Source organism: Primulina huaijiensis, chromosome 11 (genome assembly GCF_012295235.1).
Source record: "Primulina huaijiensis isolate GDHJ02 chromosome 11, ASM1229523v2, whole genome shotgun sequence".
Taxonomy (NCBI): Eukaryota; Viridiplantae; Streptophyta; class Magnoliopsida; order Lamiales; family Gesneriaceae; genus Primulina; species Primulina huaijiensis.
In genome coordinates, this window is record NC_133316.1 from 3,664,521 (window position 1) to 3,682,744 (window position 18,224).

At 37.5% G+C, this 18,224-nt stretch overlaps 1 protein-coding gene and 1 pseudogene across 1 annotated transcript; one reads left to right on the forward strand and one right to left on the reverse strand.

The window, feature by feature from the left end:
• Positions 1 to 1,508: 1,508 nt before the first annotated feature.
• Positions 1,509 to 4,049, reverse strand: LOC140988572 (zinc finger BED domain-containing protein RICESLEEPER 2-like; annotated as a pseudogene).
• A 7,377-nt stretch (positions 4,050 to 11,426) lies between these two features.
• On the forward strand, positions 11,427 to 17,762 carry LOC140987554 (glycerol-3-phosphate acyltransferase 9). The gene is made up of 11 exons (XM_073456107.1): positions 11,427 to 11,570; positions 11,661 to 11,718; positions 12,169 to 12,287; positions 14,165 to 14,264; positions 14,711 to 14,903; positions 15,436 to 15,523; positions 15,589 to 15,685; positions 16,027 to 16,112; positions 16,470 to 16,589; positions 17,254 to 17,352; positions 17,552 to 17,762. Exons 1-11 carry the CDS (start codon positions 11,464 to 11,466, stop codon positions 17,598 to 17,600), a joined length of 1,116 nt encoding a protein of 371 aa, XP_073312208.1. The 5' UTR covers positions 11,427 to 11,463; the 3' UTR covers positions 17,601 to 17,762.
• Positions 17,763 to 18,224: the final 462 nt, after the last annotated feature.

Genomic DNA, 18,224 nt, shown 5'->3' on the forward strand with positions numbered 1-18,224 from the left:
GGCCACACGCCTTGATTATTCTTAACTCGGCAGGATCCAGGCTAGGGACATTCATTCGTTACGAAAATATGTTCTTTTCTTATCTCAATTGTTTACTAAAAGGTCCCGGTTAGTTCTCAACACTTGAAATATTTTCTTGATGTTTGCATAAAAAACAATGGTATTACTTGGCTATCAAGAGATTAATCGAGACACTATTGAAGGAAGGAATTTGTTCGATAAAAATCCGAGGACAGGAATTACAGAAATAAAGAAAAAAGAGAATACAACCCTAGTCTATATCAATATGATCGGATCCTGGCTCGTCTTCCTGGTTTTCCTCCTTCTCCTCCTCACCATCCTTGGGAAGGGATGCAATGGCCAGGCCAAAATCAGGAAAATTTTCCTTATCCTGGGGTAAGAGTCCAGCTCCCTCAAATTGTTCCCGGCACTTGTCAAAACCGGTCTTGAAAAGAGGGTTAGCCTTATCTACCACGGCCTTATTGAACTCGGGAGATTGAAGGAAGGAAGCTTGCCATTTATCCTTATTATGCTCCGCCACAGACAAAGCATTCTCGGCCTTCTCTGCTCGGGATTGTTGAACTTCTATCTGCTCGGATAGAGAATAGTTTCTCGACTCCGAGACAGATAAGGCACCTCGCAGATTCTCCTCCCGAATGGTAGCTTCATTGAGGTCCTCCCGAGACTTGTCTAGTGCCGTGTGAGCCGACTCCAAGGAAGCTTTTAGGATGGCGATTTCCTCTTCGTGAAGGCTTTTAGCCCGAGCAAGCTCTCCGTGCAGTTGATCTTGGATTTCTTGAGCAGCCTGGGTTTGTTGACCTTTCTTGGTAGCCACTGCCGCCAGTTCCTCGAAGGCCGAGATCATCATTTGGGCAGCCTGTACGAAGCAAGTTAGTAAAAGAAAGGATAAATGAAGGAAAAAAGAGTAAAGAAAAGACTTACAGATAGGAATCGGTTAGATCTCTCAAGGAACCAAGCACCAGGCCCAAAATTCTTCAAAAAGGCCTCTTCTTCAGGAGTGAGCATAAGCTTTAAGCGCCGAATACCTGTTGAAGAAGCTCCCTCCAGGAAGATGTTGGGCCAGGTGGGTTGATCGGTCAGAAGAGGCTCTTGGGTAGGCTCCTCTGTAGGTTGACGCTGGGGAGGAGTGGTGGACGAGCTCTGCCCTCCTTCCCAGTTAGATTCACCCAGAATCCGCTCCGGGCTTGTGACAGCCTTTCGCTTCCTCCGGACGAGGGGAATGTGGTCTTCGGTAGGGGTGGGCGTCGGTCGGTTCGGCCCGGTTTTTCTTCATAACGGTTCGGTTTTTCGGTTTTCGGTTTTGAATATCTCTAGTCCAAAACCAAACCATTTTATTACGGTTCGGTTCGGTTTTTTCGTAATACGGTTCGGTTTAGACGGTCGGTTACATACGATTAGCTAAAATTTTGTTAAGAAATAAAATTATACATCACTTTATGCCTCTAAAANTGAATATTCAGTAATAGGAAAGATAACAAAGTGTCATAAATCCAAAAACAGTTCGTATGGCCATCTCCTTCAAAATATTTGAACTTCCGATTCTCAAATTCCAAAATCCTGTTTAGCAAGAAAAAAAAAGACATTAAATGCATTACAATTATAAAATGATTATGAATCACAATTTTGAAACAATAACTTAAAATAATTGAAATTAATTGCAAAGATCTTTCACAAAGTCATATAATAAAATCTTTTTTTTTTATGGAAAAAACAATAAATTCATTACAACTAGTAACAATAAGTGAAAATGCTTAAATTTAACTTGTTAACTTACAATATTTCATGGAAATGTTTATATATTGGTTATGCAAGAATCTCTTCCAATGCAAGAATCCCTTCCAGTATTGATCAAATCTAAAAAAAGTAAGAAAATTATTGCCAACATTAAATAACAAAATAATTTTAAAATAAAACAAAAAAATACACAAATTTCTTACCAGATTCAATCTCTTCAAGATGATCCAAGTCTTCTTCTACATTAATGGGAGAAGATTCTTTTCGGAACCAATCTTGAAGGCAAATGAGAGCTTGCACTAATCGAGGTGTTAATGAACTTCTAAATGAATCTAGAACACGTCCCCCGGTGCTAAAAGCACTTTCCGACGCCACAGTAGAAATAGGAATCGCTAACACATCACGAGCCATCTCAGCCAGAGTAGGAAATTTGGAAGAATTAACTTTCCACCAAAGCAAAATATCAAAATGTTCATTTGCAACGTCAACATCTTCATGGAGATACCTATCTAACTCAGTCTTAGCATCCATATTTCCACTTTCAGCCTTATGTCTCAAGTATCTTGTTGTATTAGTGTTCTTTTATGAATATTTCCTATGTTTATACCCGATGGCTCAACTTTACTAGTGGATGATCCTTGAGACATTTTTGAAGTGACCTTCCTATATCCTTCAAACAAAGAAGTCATATACAACTTTATTTCAACTCTTAATTGCTCCCCTTTCTCTTGCCCATACATCTTCGAAAGCACAAAAGCCACATAATCAAATTTGAAACGAGGATCAAGCACATATGCAATAAAAATCATCTTATTCATTTTTTCTGGAGCACCCCAATATTTGTCAAATTTAGATTTCATCCTTTTTGCCATCGTAGCCAAAACATTGTCATCACTATCTACCAACAACTTTAAAACACAAGAAAGCTCGCCAATTTCATGAAAGTGGATATTTGAAGTAACATATGATGAACCTGAAACTCTCAACGTAAGATTATAAAAAGCTTCAAGAAACTTCTCCATTTTTCTCACATTTTCCCAATCACCACTTGTCAATGCACCTACATCCTTTCCATCTTCACAAACATGGGTAAGAAGATGATCCAACAATCCAGGATCATGAATACCATAACTTACAAAAGCATTTTCAAATTCCAAAGCAACTTTCAACATCAAGTAAGTAGAATTCCACCTAGTAACAACATCCAAACACAAGGACTTCTTACTTGTTATCTTTTCAAGTTCACAACAATCTTTGAATTTTTTAATCCTTGCAGGAGATTGTCTAATATATCTTATAGCTTGTCTAACTCGTCTCACAGAATCTCCAACTTCTTTCAAGCCATCTTGAACAATGAGATTGATTATATGAGCCACACACCTCACATGAAGGTGCTTACCATCCATCAAATTACTTCCCCATTTACTTAATTGGTTTGACATCTCTTTCACTGTAGTATCATTCGAACTAGCATTATCGACTGTGATAGTGAAGACCTTATCCAAACCCCAATCAAGCAAACATTTTGTGATAACAATTGCCATATCATCGCCTTTATGGCTAGATATTGGAGAAAAATTTAATATTTTTTTTTGCAAATTCCAGTTTTTGTCAATAAAATGAGCAGTAAGACACATATAATTAATTCTCTGTATTGAAGTCCATGTGTCTGTTGTGAGGCAAACTCTTAGACATGTCTCCTTGAAAAAAAGCTTAAGATTTTTCTTTTCTTCCAAGAAAAGTTCAAAGCAATCCCTTGTAATAGTCCTACGAGATGGAATTCTAAATGATGGTTGAATCACATTTATAAAGTGTCTAAATCCTTCCATTTCCACAAAACTAAAAGGTAATTCATCGACAAGTATCATCTTGGCCAAAGCTTTCCTACAACCTTCTTGATCAAATCTCCAAGCATTGATTGTTATATGATCTTTTGAAATGTTTTGAAAGGCTATTTTTGCTTGTTTAGTTTCCACATTACATGGATATTTTTTACACTTTTTCAAATGTGCACCCAAAGATGAAGTACCATTTAAACTTGAATCAGCAGCATAACTTGAACCACAATAATTACATTTTGCTCTACGTGTCCCATTAGAATCCTCATATTTCTCAAAATGTTCCCAAATAAGAGATCTAGGTCTTACAGATTTTCGTTTTTTCCCAACATCAACCAAATCTGCAGATGACGAATTAGGAACGTTATCATTTGAACTCTCGCTTTCATCGATCATACCCTATTTTTCTGCCATCTATAAAAAATGAAACAAATTAACTAGTCAAGAAACAATAATGATAAACATTGCATGTGTGCCCTTGCAAAATCAAACCAGAAGTACTCCAAATAAAAAACCTTAATTGCTGAATCTTATCACGAGGTAGATATACAAACATATATGGGAACCATGAACTAATTATAGGAAAAATAAAAAATAAAAAAGAGCAATAATGTATCAATATATATGTATATAGAATGGACAGTAGCCACAAAAGAAGAAACGATTAGCATAAGTAATTGATAGGTATTGGCACCCATTTTCACAATACCACAAGACCCATTTTCACAATACTTGATTAGCTCACTGGGCATCCGTGGATGTGGGTGACTTAATTGAAGCCCTTCCAGAAGAGCTTGAACAACATTTGGTCGGTGGGCTTGCTGTTTTTTATGATAATCTTTTGATAATAGAGCTAACATTGGCTTAGCTAGTGCCACCTCTTTTCCTTCTGTAAGGTTACCCAAACAATAGGAACCATTATTTCTCAATTATTGATAGGTCTTGGCACCCATTCTCATCGTCAGCGACCAGCGTACGTTAAACATCACTACTTACAGTTACTCCCACAAAATCCTTACAAAATAATCAAATAATAATATGGTTAGCGTTGTGTTGTGGTCTGCATACCTGTGGGCTGTGGGCTGTGGTGAGTGCCGAGTGGTGACTGGTAGTCGTAGTCTCGTAGACGGTAGTGGTGAGTGGTGAGTGGTGAGTGGTGAGAAAGAAAAAAAATGTCCACCTGAAAAAGAAAAGAAAACGGCAGATTGAAAATTGAGGGTTAAATCCTAATAGGCCCATTATACGCAAAAAAAAAATCTTATACTTAACAATATGGCCCATTATTCATAAAAGCCCTATACTTAACAATAATATGGCCGGTTTGGTTATTCGGTTTTTTGGGGGAGTAAAACCGAAAACCGAACCGAAAAACCGAATCTCATAAATTTTAAAACCGTAACCGACCAAAAAACCGATAAAACCGAACCATTTAAACCGAAATATTTGTTTCGGTCGGTTTTTTTGGGTTTTATGCCCACCCCTAGTCTTCGGGGTCTTCCCGGGATAAATCCCGGGTCAACTCTTCTTGCTGGGTCTCCACCCGGTTCAGCGCAGCTTGCCGCGCTGCTTCTGCCTCAGCCTGTTTCTTCTCACGGGCAGCCTTCCGGGCTGCCAATTTCTTCTCCTTGGCAACCCTTTCCTCTTCCCATTTCTGGAGAAAAGCCTCTTGCATTTTGGAGGGATCTGCGCAATAAGAGAGAGGATTAGTAGAGATTATAAAGGACGAATGAATAACAAACTAAGAAGACAGGAACTAGAAAGTTACTGGGTTGAGGGTCCGAGCCAGCTACCTCGTCAATTGCCCGATCTATCGGGTCTTCAGCCCGGACGCTCAACCCATAAGTGATGAAGTGCTCCTGGGAAATAAGGGAGGAGGAAGAGAATTTTTGACCCTCCACTAAGTCTTGGCTTCGGGTGTAAAATTCCTCGAATTTGTAAGCTCGGGGAAGGGCAGGCTGGGGAGGAAGGAAGGGAAGAAACCCTGTTAGACAAGAGAGAGAGGATGGGAGTTGTATAAAAAAGTATCTTCCTTTCCATCTTTTCTGGGAAGAAGGAATGTCATCAAGGAACCGGGCGTTAAACCGGGCAGAAAGGGAAAAGGCATTATCACCTAGCCTACAGGTAAAGTAGTAATGAAGAATAAGGGGGTTAATAACAAGATTATGCATACGAAAAAGGACAAAAGCCGAAGCCATAATCCGAAAAGAGTTGGGATGAAATTGATTGACAGGCACCCTAAAGAATTTGGCGACCTCGATGTAAAAAAAAGGGATGGGGAAGCGAAGACCATTCTTGATTTGGTCCCGGAAAAAAGTAGTATACCCAGGAGGAGGGCTATCTGCCCGATCAGAGGGGCCGGGTATAATAATAGGAAAGGAAGAGGGAATAACTCCTAGGGTACGGAGTTCCTCGTCCGCCCTCGAGCGCAAAGTGCTGCTCATTGAGGAGAACCAAGGAACTCCCGGGGCCTCAGAAGAAGGACGGTCAGAAACCCGAGCTTTTCCCTTACCCTTGTCCTTTCCTGGGGCTCGGGAAGTGCCCGAAGAGGAGGGTTTGGTTAGAAGGGTTTTTTGTTTTTTAGAAGGTTGAGTGATAGAACGGCGAGGGGGAGACGGAGGGGAGTCAGAGCGCAATGCGGTGGATTCATCGCTAGGAGAGCCCCGCACATTAGCTCCAGAGGTAGAGGAAGTAGAATTAGACATATTACGAAGGAGAAACTTACGAGTTTTTAGGAGGAGAATGGTCGAGGATCGTTGGAGCTCGGTGATTTTGCGCGGAGGAGCTTCAGGGAGAAAATTCGCAAGGGCTTCGCCGAAGTTTTAAATTTGAAAGTGTTTTTTCGAAAACAGGAGGCCTAATATATATAGGCGGTGGGAACGAATCTAAGCCGTTGATCCAGAACAAAACAAACGAACCAGATTAACCTCGAAAATTGAGCGGCATGATTGGGCGGGACATTTGAAAAGACAGGGGCATAAATCGAGGCGTCATGATCATTTATACACTCGGAATACGTACAGATTTTGACAGATTTGCAGTAGGGCATACGTCATTATAACACCATATCAATTGCCCGGGTGGTATGAGAACCCGGAATTTTATTTTAAACCCGGGTGGTATGAGAACCCGGCATTTTATGTTAAACCCGGGTGGTGTGGGAACCCGGTTTTTCATTTTAAGCCCGGATGGGGGAAGAGCCCGGCAATTTATGTAAGGCTCAAGAAACATTAGTTTCTGGCATTTCGGTTTTACGCGTTAGTTATATACTACTCGGTTTACAGAATTCATTGGCAGAAGAATAGGAAGACAAAGAATTACATCTACTAAAATTTTATTAAGGAAATAATCTATGCCACGTTACAGCAGCTAGTTCAGAACCTACAGAATCCTGCCACTCAACTATCCAATTATTCAGTTCATGGATTTTTAAACTAGTGAAGGATTCAGCAGAGGAGATCTTCTCTAGCTGATGCCACTCCTTCCATAGCATTGCGTGCAGGAGAACTTGATCAGTTGCTAGCTCTGTAACATGGTTGACATCAAATTGTTGTTTGTATCTTCTCCCTACTGCTCTCTGGGAACGAGTAAATGCCAAACCATGTTGATAAGTGTTCTGGAGATCTTGAATCTTGACCATGAAGACATAACCTTTACCGAGATATATTCTTCAATTGTCTTCTTCAAGTCTTCCAGATAAGGAAGCATCTCATCTGTGACGATGACGTGCGTGCTGCTACAAGCGGTAGACTCACTCGAACTCGGCATAATGGATTATTGTTCTTATCTCACTTTCATCTTCTTATTTATAAACAGGTGGTATTTAATGTTGAAGAAGGTGGAGAGCCGTGTGCTAGTCTAAACGTTTTTTATTTATGAAGAAAGACGGAGCTACAGATATCAATGTATCGGAATTAACAGATTCTTGGAACATGGAATGATATGAATGCGAAGCGTGTGTCATAATGACGTCTCTTGGAATACCCGAGAAGAATAACCGACAGAGCACCGTATTCAGAGCCCGGGAGACATGAGGCCCGGGCATTTCAAGGAAAGCCCGGGAGATGTTAAGGCTTGGCATTGTGATTTATCAATTAATGTTGTTCCACTCGCGATATATATGTATCAACTGATAAACTTAAAGGATTACAGCAAAGTCACGACAAGGACATGCTAGAATTAGTATTTTATTCAACCATAGACATTAGCACGTACTACATCATCACATTCTTCCTCTACAGCAATTATCCATATTTTCACCCAAGCAGCTAAAGGCCCGGTGGAAGTCTTCAGGAAGCTGTCTGAATCGGCAATACGCTTAAGGATCTTTATTTCTTTCCGAAGCATTAATTGACAGATACGACCATCTGTAAAGACGTCTACCCACTCAGCTATATGCAAGTGCTCTCGCACTCTCCTCAGTTTGGCCACCAGGCTAGGAGTGATAGCTTCTCCAGAGTCATAAAGAAGTTTCAGCCCCTGAAGCTCTTCCCAGTAGTCAAGAATTGTGTGAAACACTTCATCTTCCATAGTAGATTTTCGAATCTCTAGAGCAGATTCCTTGAAGGCTTCGGTCATACTCGGAGTTTTCGAACTGCTTGCACCAGCCCTGGATGACAGTTTGTTAGTACGATTGAAAAGTGGGTGAATGGTTATGTATAGGAGGAAGGATCTAATCACAGTCGTTGATATATAAATGCACGAACGTCTAGGATGCGTTTTTGGAAATGGTGCCAAGAGGTGAAAAAGACGTGTACGGTTATCGAGGCGTCAGACTTATCCACTTCTCGAAATGCGAAACGTCCTTTAGGCGGGAATTCATGCTATGACACGTGTCATCGTGGTAATAGCAAAAGGCCCAAGAATGTTAAACAATAAGTTATTATGAATCCGGGGGATAGGAGGTCTCAGCATTTCATCTCATCTCTGGGATATTTGAAGGCTCCAATTTTGTGCACTGTTAATTATCTTGGACTGATCGGGACAGCGAGTCAAGCTCTAGCCCGACTATTTTAGGGATGGGTGGTGATACCCCCATAAGGATCCGGGTCGCTGATGACCCGGACACTATCAAGAGCCCGAGCACTACATATTTCCCAAGTATTCTTCGAACAGCCCGGTCTCCCGGTCAGCCCGGTCTCCCGCGCTATCATCGCCCGAGCTCTCATATAAGTACCCGGGTAATCAATTGCCTGGGTCACCTCGAGAATTGAACCACACTCGAGTATGATTGATACAGGACGTCTAATCTGTCAGAACAACTTGGGTTTGGAGTGTCCTAGAAGTCATTAGAAGATATGGTATGGGCAGCCGACCTACCATACTTAATAGGTAGCACTGGAATCGAGGTACCTACCTCATCTTCTACTATAAATAGCAGGTATTAATGTCATTTACCGGGTCTGAAATCTTTAAACTCTTAAGCATTACACATATTTTCCACCAAATATTACTTTGACTCATCTTCAACCTGCTGACTTAAGCATCGGAGTGGCCACGCCGGATACCCCTCCAGCGCCCATTCACGAGTTCTTTTCATTGTTTGCAGGTGCTATTGAAGCCATTATCTTCACTCAAATTCCATAAAAACTATAAATTATTGATTTGACTCGTTGGAGCTCCTTACCCGGCTCACCCATTTCAACGAAGTCGCATCAATCAGCATTATGAGACATTTCTTTCACCTCAAAAATATTTCCTTAGGAATCCAATATTTCTTTATATTTGTATTTGGAGTCACATGTTTTCTTTTCCTCTTTTCATCAAGAAATGCACGTAAATTTGTGATATTCAAGTTCACATAGGCTATTGGGGGAACAAATTCACCAACCACCATATTTTAGGAGAACTTGAATATTTACATGTTGATTTTTCTTTGCAAACTATCTTTAGAAACACAACAAAAATTTGGTGGGATTATTTAATAAATCTGGAGACTTAATAGCGATATTTATCTTTCAACTCCTCATTGGAAGGTTGTGCCCCCCGAGTGTTTGCACCAGTACTTTCTCCTTGAAAACCACTATTAGCCACCTCTTTGTAAGATGGAGACTGATGAATATAGTTACTCACAACATGATTTATTGGTTGTCTTCTATTTTCATTTGCACACACTTGACCGATTCCTCTCACCAAAACCATATTCTGATCTATTATGATGTGAACTTTTTATCATCATTAGGGAGTATTAAGATTTGGCGGTGAATATCTCCTACTTTGGAACTCCTTGAACCTTCTTTTACCTTCTTGGGTTGATTACTCCCTTGATTCGCACTCATAGTTCTGCTCATCATCCGTTTTACCATTTTTTTCACATAATCCAGGATACCATCAGCCAGAAGCTTTGACGATTCTTCTGTTTCTCTTGCTTTCTTTATTCAACATTGGTTTGAGGCTTCTGCATTCCCTTAAATGTGACATGACCACGATGTTGGCCTTCAATCTATTCAATTATGTCTTGAACGGAAATTTTATGTGCACTTTCTTCAACCATATATTCTTCAATGTTTTGTAGAACTTACACTCCCCTCAAATTTCCTCGTCTTTGGCAACATATCTCTGGTACCACGGGGCGTGCCAATTTTGTTTGCACAATTTTTTGAGTTGCGGGAAAGCCAGGTGCTACAAACATCAACTTGTGTCAAAAATAATAAAAATCTAACTTCTAACTATTCAAAAGACGTGTATTCTAAATTTGATAGCCAGATCTAATCTTGTAAACTAATGTGCACCAAAATAAAAGAAATTGATTGAAACGACCCTGAAATTGAAGAAAACAAACTTCAATATGATTTTGTATTTACAATCATCTGTAGGAATTTAGAGAACATAAAAGTATGATAAAAAATTGATGAATCTCGAAATAAACGTCAAAATGCTTGGAATTAGACTAAAAATATAAATTGCTTGAAGATGAATTTAAAGAAATTGTAGAGAATTCGTTGTTAAGCGATTGAGTTGTGTTGTCTCTTTTGCTTCTGTCGTTGCTTTCCTTCTTCTACACGGTCTGGTCAATTTTTCCACTCTTCCATCATTCCACGATCTCCTTTGCTTGCATGACCTATTTAAACCGCTTTGAATGAGTTTCTATGTCTCTGCATGGTAATTCAAGTTCACTGGCTTGAACATAATTAATTGAGCTAAAATAAATTTAACCCATTTAGTTCAAAATTTAATGGGCCTATCATATCAAATCAAAAATTTATTTTTAATACAAACAATATCTTTAAATTTTAAAAATATATGTACTAATTCAATGATAATAAATGATAAAAACATGATTATTTAGAGAAGAAATATAACATTTTTTTAAATGTGATTATATCATGGGATCTATTTTCTTTTATAAACAAAACTTTAATTTGATCAATAGATCTCGAAATTTTGGGAAACAACCCCCTCCAATTTTTTTATCCGAGTTATTTTGCCAGTTGTCCATGCAAAAAATGGAGAAATTTGTAAAATAAACCTAGTTAAACCAGGGTTAAAACAAAAATACCCATGCAAAAAATGTTGAATTTAAGGGATTTTGTGTATAGAAAAAACAAGGAGCAAAACTCTCAATCCAACGTGAGTCAATGATTGCGTTTCTCATGAATATTATTTTTCGAAATTCTTTCATTACATTAACACACAATTATTTCCTTTATAAAATTAATAATCGATGATGAACAAAGTCAAAGATAAAAATAAAAATAAAACGATTGCCAATGTTGGACTGGATGAGGTTAGCCCACGACAAGAACTCCAATTGTGGCCCAATCAATATATTGGCCCATCCAAATTGGGCTCCATCTGAATCGGGCTCTAACCCAGTTTATTTGTTCCATTANCAGTGCTCAATATCATTAATTATGCTGTGAAGATCGGGAAAATGAGCAAGCTTCTATCATCGGCTTCCGAATTGGATTTGGATCACCCCAATATCGAAGATTACCTTCCATCTGGATCCATTCAGGAGCCGCATGGAAAACTACGCCTGTAATCCTCCCCCCTTTTCGATTTTCCTTTGTCAGCTCTCGTCTCTGTGTGCATCTGATGTTGTTGTTGTTGTGTTCTTTGGCTGTTTAGGCGTGATTTGCTAGATATTTCGCCGACTTTGTTTGAGGCAGCGGGTGCCATTGTTGATGTAAGTGTTTTCTCCCCACGGATTTCGAGTTAATTCGTGGATTTCATGTTTCCCCCTTTATTTTTTTTAATATATAATCTTTGCTTCAGAGGAGTAATAGGATTAGGATTTAGATGAGGAGATTTGTAATCGATTTTAATACTTGCCCTGCTACATCCGATACAGTATGCTGCTCCAGTCGTTTACCATAATTCCTTTTTTAATTTAATACTTGGTACTGCTCACTGCAAGCTTTCTTGATTTGTTTCGTTTAGCGTTTTTATTTTAGCTGAACATAAATATTAGACAAACTTATTTCGATTATACTAGTGGAAAAGCTACGTTTTTTGCACAAATGAGATATTCTCTGTTTCCTTTATTCCTTCATGTTCTTTAGTCCCCTGTCTCAGTGTTGAGTCCCGTGAAAAAATGGTGTATTTATGTTTTGTCTCTGATTTTACTCCTGGATAGGATTCTTTCACAAGATGCTTCAAGTCAAATCCTCCAGAACCTTGGAATTGGAACGTATATTTGTTTCCTTTGTGGTGTTTGGGAGTTGTAGTAAGATATGGGCTGCTTTTCCCAGTAAGGTGAGTTTGTTCCCCGTGCAATTGATACTTGTTTAATGGAATTCTTTTAGCTTTGTTCAGCATCAATATGTAATGGAGTGCCATTCTCTTTCACTCAGGATCAATCACCTCTTTTCATTTTCAGGTCATTCAGAATTATTTCCACTTTTAAAATTTATATAACCCTTTCCTTTGAGAATATTATGTTGCTGTTTAAGATTATAAATTTTTAATTGCTAATTTGGGGTTGAAATCAGAATTAGGCAATACCTTTTGGATGATTTTTGGGATAAAATTATTATAAAACTTATGTTTACTCTTAAAAGTTGTATGTTGTGATGTCTGTTATAATCTGAAACATCACAACATACAACTTTTAAGGGTAAACATAAGCTTTATAATAAGCTTGTCCCAAAAATCATCCAAAAGGAGGTTATAAGAAGCACAAAGCTTCAAGCTTTTTAAGCTTAAACGAGATTGATACGAGCAAAAACATAAATTTTTTTAATTTAAACTATAATTTTAATTATTTCAATTCTCAAACAAATAAATGAAGTAAATAATGCATAAATATTATAAATTTATGTGTAAAGTATTAGTTTTTTGTCAGATTCTAATTCAATATGTATTCTATTATTCATTTCATTTCATATCTTCTACCGTCATATAAGAACTCAATTTAAATTGGACTACTTTAAAATTTTATCATCAATATCCCTTGTAGGTTGTTAAACGTCACTATCTACCACGTATTCATCATATCTACACTTTTAAATATCTAAAATTGTATATTACTAGCATTAATTGTTAGTAAAATTTCTAATTTGTATTTATCTTCTTCTTGTTCATTAATCTTGCTTTAGGGAAAAGTCGTACTTAAGCATTATTAAGCACGATTGTACGTTTTTAGCATCACTTACTAATGAAAGAGCTAATTTTTGTTCTCTCTTCTTCTTATCATCAATTTTTTTTTAAGTCGCACTTGAGCGTATTTAATGACACGTAATATCGTCAACCTATGTTTGACCGCTTTTGGACAAAGCGAAACGTTTTAGTCAAGCTTCAAGCTTAAGCAAGGCTTAATTAAGTTTTCTAGAACACTGACATACTGCATCTGTGTTCTAATATTCCTGTTGTGTGTGTAGTAAATCTGATTTGGTGCATAATCTGGTTTGTAGAGCTTCATACGCTGAAGCATTGATTAAAATGTGCACGTCTATAACACAAAATCGTTTGTACTTTTGATTTTGACTACATAATGTCATTTATCTTGGACAAGTTAAGAATACTATTCCACTTTTACTTTAGAAAAATTCATCAAGTGTTTTTATTCTTTGTTTGGTGGGTTGTGTGGTTCATTTTTATTAATTACAACTTGTCACACAGCATGTAGAAGTCGTTTTTTACCGTTTTTGGACAAAGCGAAACGTTTTAGGCAAGCTTCAAGCTTAAGTGCCCTTAAGCAAGGCTTAATTAAGTTTTTTTAGGATACAGGCATCTGTGTTTTAATTTTCCTGTTGTGTGTGTTGTAAATCTGATTTGGTGCATACTCTGGTTTGTAGAGCTTCATATGCTGAAGCATTGATTAAAATGTGCACATCTGGAACACAAAATCGTTTGTATTTTTTATTTTGACTTTATAATGTCATTTATCTTGGACAAGTTAAGAATCCTATTCTACTTTTACATTAGAAAAATTCATCTAGTGTTTTTATTCTTTGTTTGGTGGGTGGTGTGGTTCATTTTTATTAATTACAACCTGTCACACTGCATGTAGAAGTCGCATCAAATGTGTTGTTTCAGACCATTATGATTGGAATTTGCGTCTCTTTTCTGGTCTATTAGTTCTAGTGATCCTAATGCATCGTGATGCTTCATGAATCTCATATCAAATGCAGGGTCATTGTATTGACAGTTGGATGGATAATATTTCTATCATGCTATTTTCCTGTCCATTTCCTGTTGAAAGGGCATGACAAGCTAAGGAAAAAGTTAGAGGTGTGACTGATTAATTTTCCTTTTTGATTCATCTTGTTATAATAATAATGTTATTAATATACTGGACATTAATATTAGACTTCCATACTTTTTAGGATCTGGATTTAGAGTTTTATTAGCGTTTCTTTGACTGCTTGTTCTTTACACATGACTGGGTAAAAGCAATGTTTGTTTTTCCAATTTGGATCTGGTCAAATCATTGTACATCTGGAGTAGGGTAATAGGTAACAAGACTGGAACTCGTATCTCAGGGAAACCTAAGTAAAAAAAAAAAAAAAGTAAGGGGTAAGAGATGACCACGTTGGGAATAAAGAATCCCCCCATGGCAAACATAAGTTTTCACTATTTGTGAGTTTAGTCATTATTTAGTTTTTTTTGTGCAGAAGATGTTACATAATCCTTAGATTGGACTTCTGGTACTCACTAGTTGGTTATTTTCTATTCAGAGAGGTCTAGTGGAGCTCATTTGCAGCTTTTTTGTTGCATCATGGACTGGGGTTGTCAAGTATCACGGCCCTCGCCCCAGCATTCGTCCTAAGCAGGTGTTTGTGGCAAACCATACGTCCATGATTGATTTCATCGTTTTGGAACAAATGACTGCATTTGCAGTGATCATGCAGAAGCATCCTGGTTGGGTTGGTAAGTAAAAGCATTTAGCATTTCAGGCCTCTAATCTTGTGATTGTGAAACTCTCTAGATTATTTGTGCGTGAGAAGTTTGAAAATTCCGGATACTTATTTTAGGAATTTCAAATGTGCATTATTTTACTCCAAGACTTCTCAAAATTGACCGTTTAATGTTCTTTGTCAAATTTATGCCATAATCATTAGCTGGTAGAAGACTATTGGATATTTGTGTGTGTGTGTGTGTGTGTGTGGTGGACTATTTCATAGTAATGTCACGATGGAGATTGGAGACTGAAGTTATTGAATCTTGGATTGGAGGTATGAAAATTAACGATGATTGTTTTTGGAAACTCGGTTTTTGAACCTTAATGAATTTTAGAAAAGATTGTAAATTTTCCTTTGGAAGTGTTTGCCATCTTGTTTAGGTAACTTGTGGAGATGCATAAGAATTTAAAAAATTGACTCCTGGGGTCATATGCTGGCAATGTAGTGTGTTCTTTTACTTGATTGTTCTTGTTTACATTATCGTGATTGCTCCTGTATAGGATTGTTGCAGGGCACTATTTTGGAAAGTTTGGGATGCATCTGGTTCAACCGCTCAGAGTCCAAGGATCGTGAAATTGTGGCTAGAAAGTATGTGCTTCATAATGGGGTTGATATGCCAAAAACATCCTTTTGATTGTTCTATTTTCTCCCAGGTTAAGAGAACATGTCAATGCGGCTGACAGCAATCCTCTTCTCATATTCCCTGAAGGAACTTGTGTGAATAACCACTATACCGTGATGTTTAAGAAGGTGACAATGTTTTCTCTGTCAAAGTTGAGTTTATTATATTAGCTTGAAACTGATAATTTTTTTCTTGCTTTCCGTACCTCGACCAACTTAAAAATTAAAATTTTTTATGTACATATTCTCATTTCCATTTTCCCCACACTATAGAGTATTACTCTCCCAAAACATTATTTGTCTTACTGTTCAATGTGGAATTTCTTCTGGTGAATTATAGATTATCGTGTAGAATATAAGCTGGTGATATAAACGCAAGTTGCATACTGTTAAATTATAGTTCAAGTGGATGTAGGACAGTAGGAGATTTAAATAAAAATTGTGTAAAGATTTTTGTTAATGGTGTTTAGGGTGCATTTGAGCTTGACTGCACTGTCTGTCCAGTCGCAATCAAGTATAACAAGATATTTGTTGATGCCTTCTGGAACAGTCGAAAGTAAGTGTTTCGTTTCTCGTTTTCTTATGCATAGGATTCTTTTTAAATAGTTGTATCGTTGATATTTATAACATCTCACTCTATGTTTTTTCTGAAATGTATGTATTATTTAGGTATGAGTTAATGTGTTGATAAACATAATTTTAGGAGTTAATTAGGTTGCAGGAAATGAGAAAAGGCAACCTATCATCTTTAAATGTTTTCTATCGTTAATTTCTACAGTTTGTTCTGTGGGAAATTGTGATAGAACGATATTTGTTAATGATGGCTAGTGATGTCTCCTTTCGACGTTGATCTACGAAACTATTACTTCATTAGTTATAAGGCTTTAAAAATGTGTTCTAATCTCATTTACAGGCAATCTTTCACAACACACTTGCTGCAGCTTATGACATCATGGGCAGTTGTTTGCGATGTATGGTACCTGGAGCCTCAAAATCTGAGACCTGAGGAAACACCTATTAAGTTTGCTGAGAGGTAGATATTGATATCATATGAATCATGATCAATTCATACAACTAGTACATGCACAGTGTGTGCCTAACCGATACTAAAATAATACCTTTTGTTACGAAATTTAAGGATTTATGATTTAACTTCTCATATTTCTTGATAATATTGATTTATATAATTGCAAGATGAAAGAGGATAAATAATTCATTAGCATGAATGTATTAGAGCTAAAATTTTTTAAGTGTGTGCTATTTTTGTAAATCTACTCAACGTGATCAGGATAGAAAATAAAACATGATCAGTCTCGAAAGGACTAGCACGGGAAACATACTTTCTGTAATTTAATTTTTTTTGCAGTTCAAGTTCACATCATTTGATTATATACTTTTTATGGTGCACTTTTGATGTGTGAAACTGTGAAAGAAGTTTGTATGGTCCCTAAGATTTAATATGTAAATACTAGATAGATGCTTGAATATATTGCATTTCCAAAATTACCATTCTCTTTTCCTTTTTATTGAGAGTTATTTATGCTATATCGATCTGGAGTCCCAAATAAATCCTTAATTCATTATAAGACTCTCCATATCACTATATAGGGAGACATGTTGTAAGTAATCAAATTTGAATTCGCAAGCCATTCCAACTAAGTTGACTTTTGCTGTTATTGTTTCGGTGTTTATATCAGGGTGAGGGACATCATTTCTCTTCGAGCAGGTCTTAGAAAGGTCCCGTGGGATGGATATTTGAAATACTCTCGCCCCAGCCCCAAGCATCGAGAGCGCAAGTAAGTTTTGATTGACTTGATCTTTCCTTCACCAGCATTGGTCCATTGTACAAATGTTGTTAAATGCATTAAATTTTCGGGCAATCTGGCCATGCCTTGAGGATGTCAAATGTTTTGTTAAAATCAGTGGATTGTCAATGCCTGGTATACAATATTTTTAAATATACAATGTTTCTCATTTGTATCTGTACATTTGCAGGCAGCAGAGCTTTGCGGAATCACTGCTACGTCGGCTTGAAGATAAATAGTTTGTGATTTTGATGTTGCTGTGTTTTAACCTGTTACATTTGTTACTGGATATCGTTTGTAGCTGCTACAAAAGTACATAAATCCTAGCTTTTGTCAGGCGTTCTTGTGGAACATGACTTTTTTTACAGCCGGTAATAAAAAAAACCAGAATACTAGGAAAATGGGTGTGCCTAGTGATTGTAATTTCTAAATAGCTTATAATATCCTCTGCAAACATCTGAAAAATTGAATCTTAATCCTTTTAAATGAAGTATTTACAATAGGCTCTACGGCCACAGAGCTCAAAGTTTCGGGCCGGTCATGTACTATAAATCATACAACTTGATTTCAGTAACTTGACAACGCACAGACCTTGCCCACAGTATGTGGAAGCCTACACTCATGGGCAATTTGCCGTAAGCTCCTGCCAAAGGGTGACTGCATAATTCAGGGGGATGCAACAATTCCACTCTAGCCAGCCCCTGAAACCTTGGCATTCTCTTTCTTTTATTTTCTCCCGTCCGTACTCGAGTATAATCTACTGGTGCTAGCCTTGCATGAACCTAAAATATTTTCGAACGGCGGCCAGTTTTGCCAACTTAGTGCTAACAGTTCCTATTCTATCATGTTTCAGCGGGTTTTTG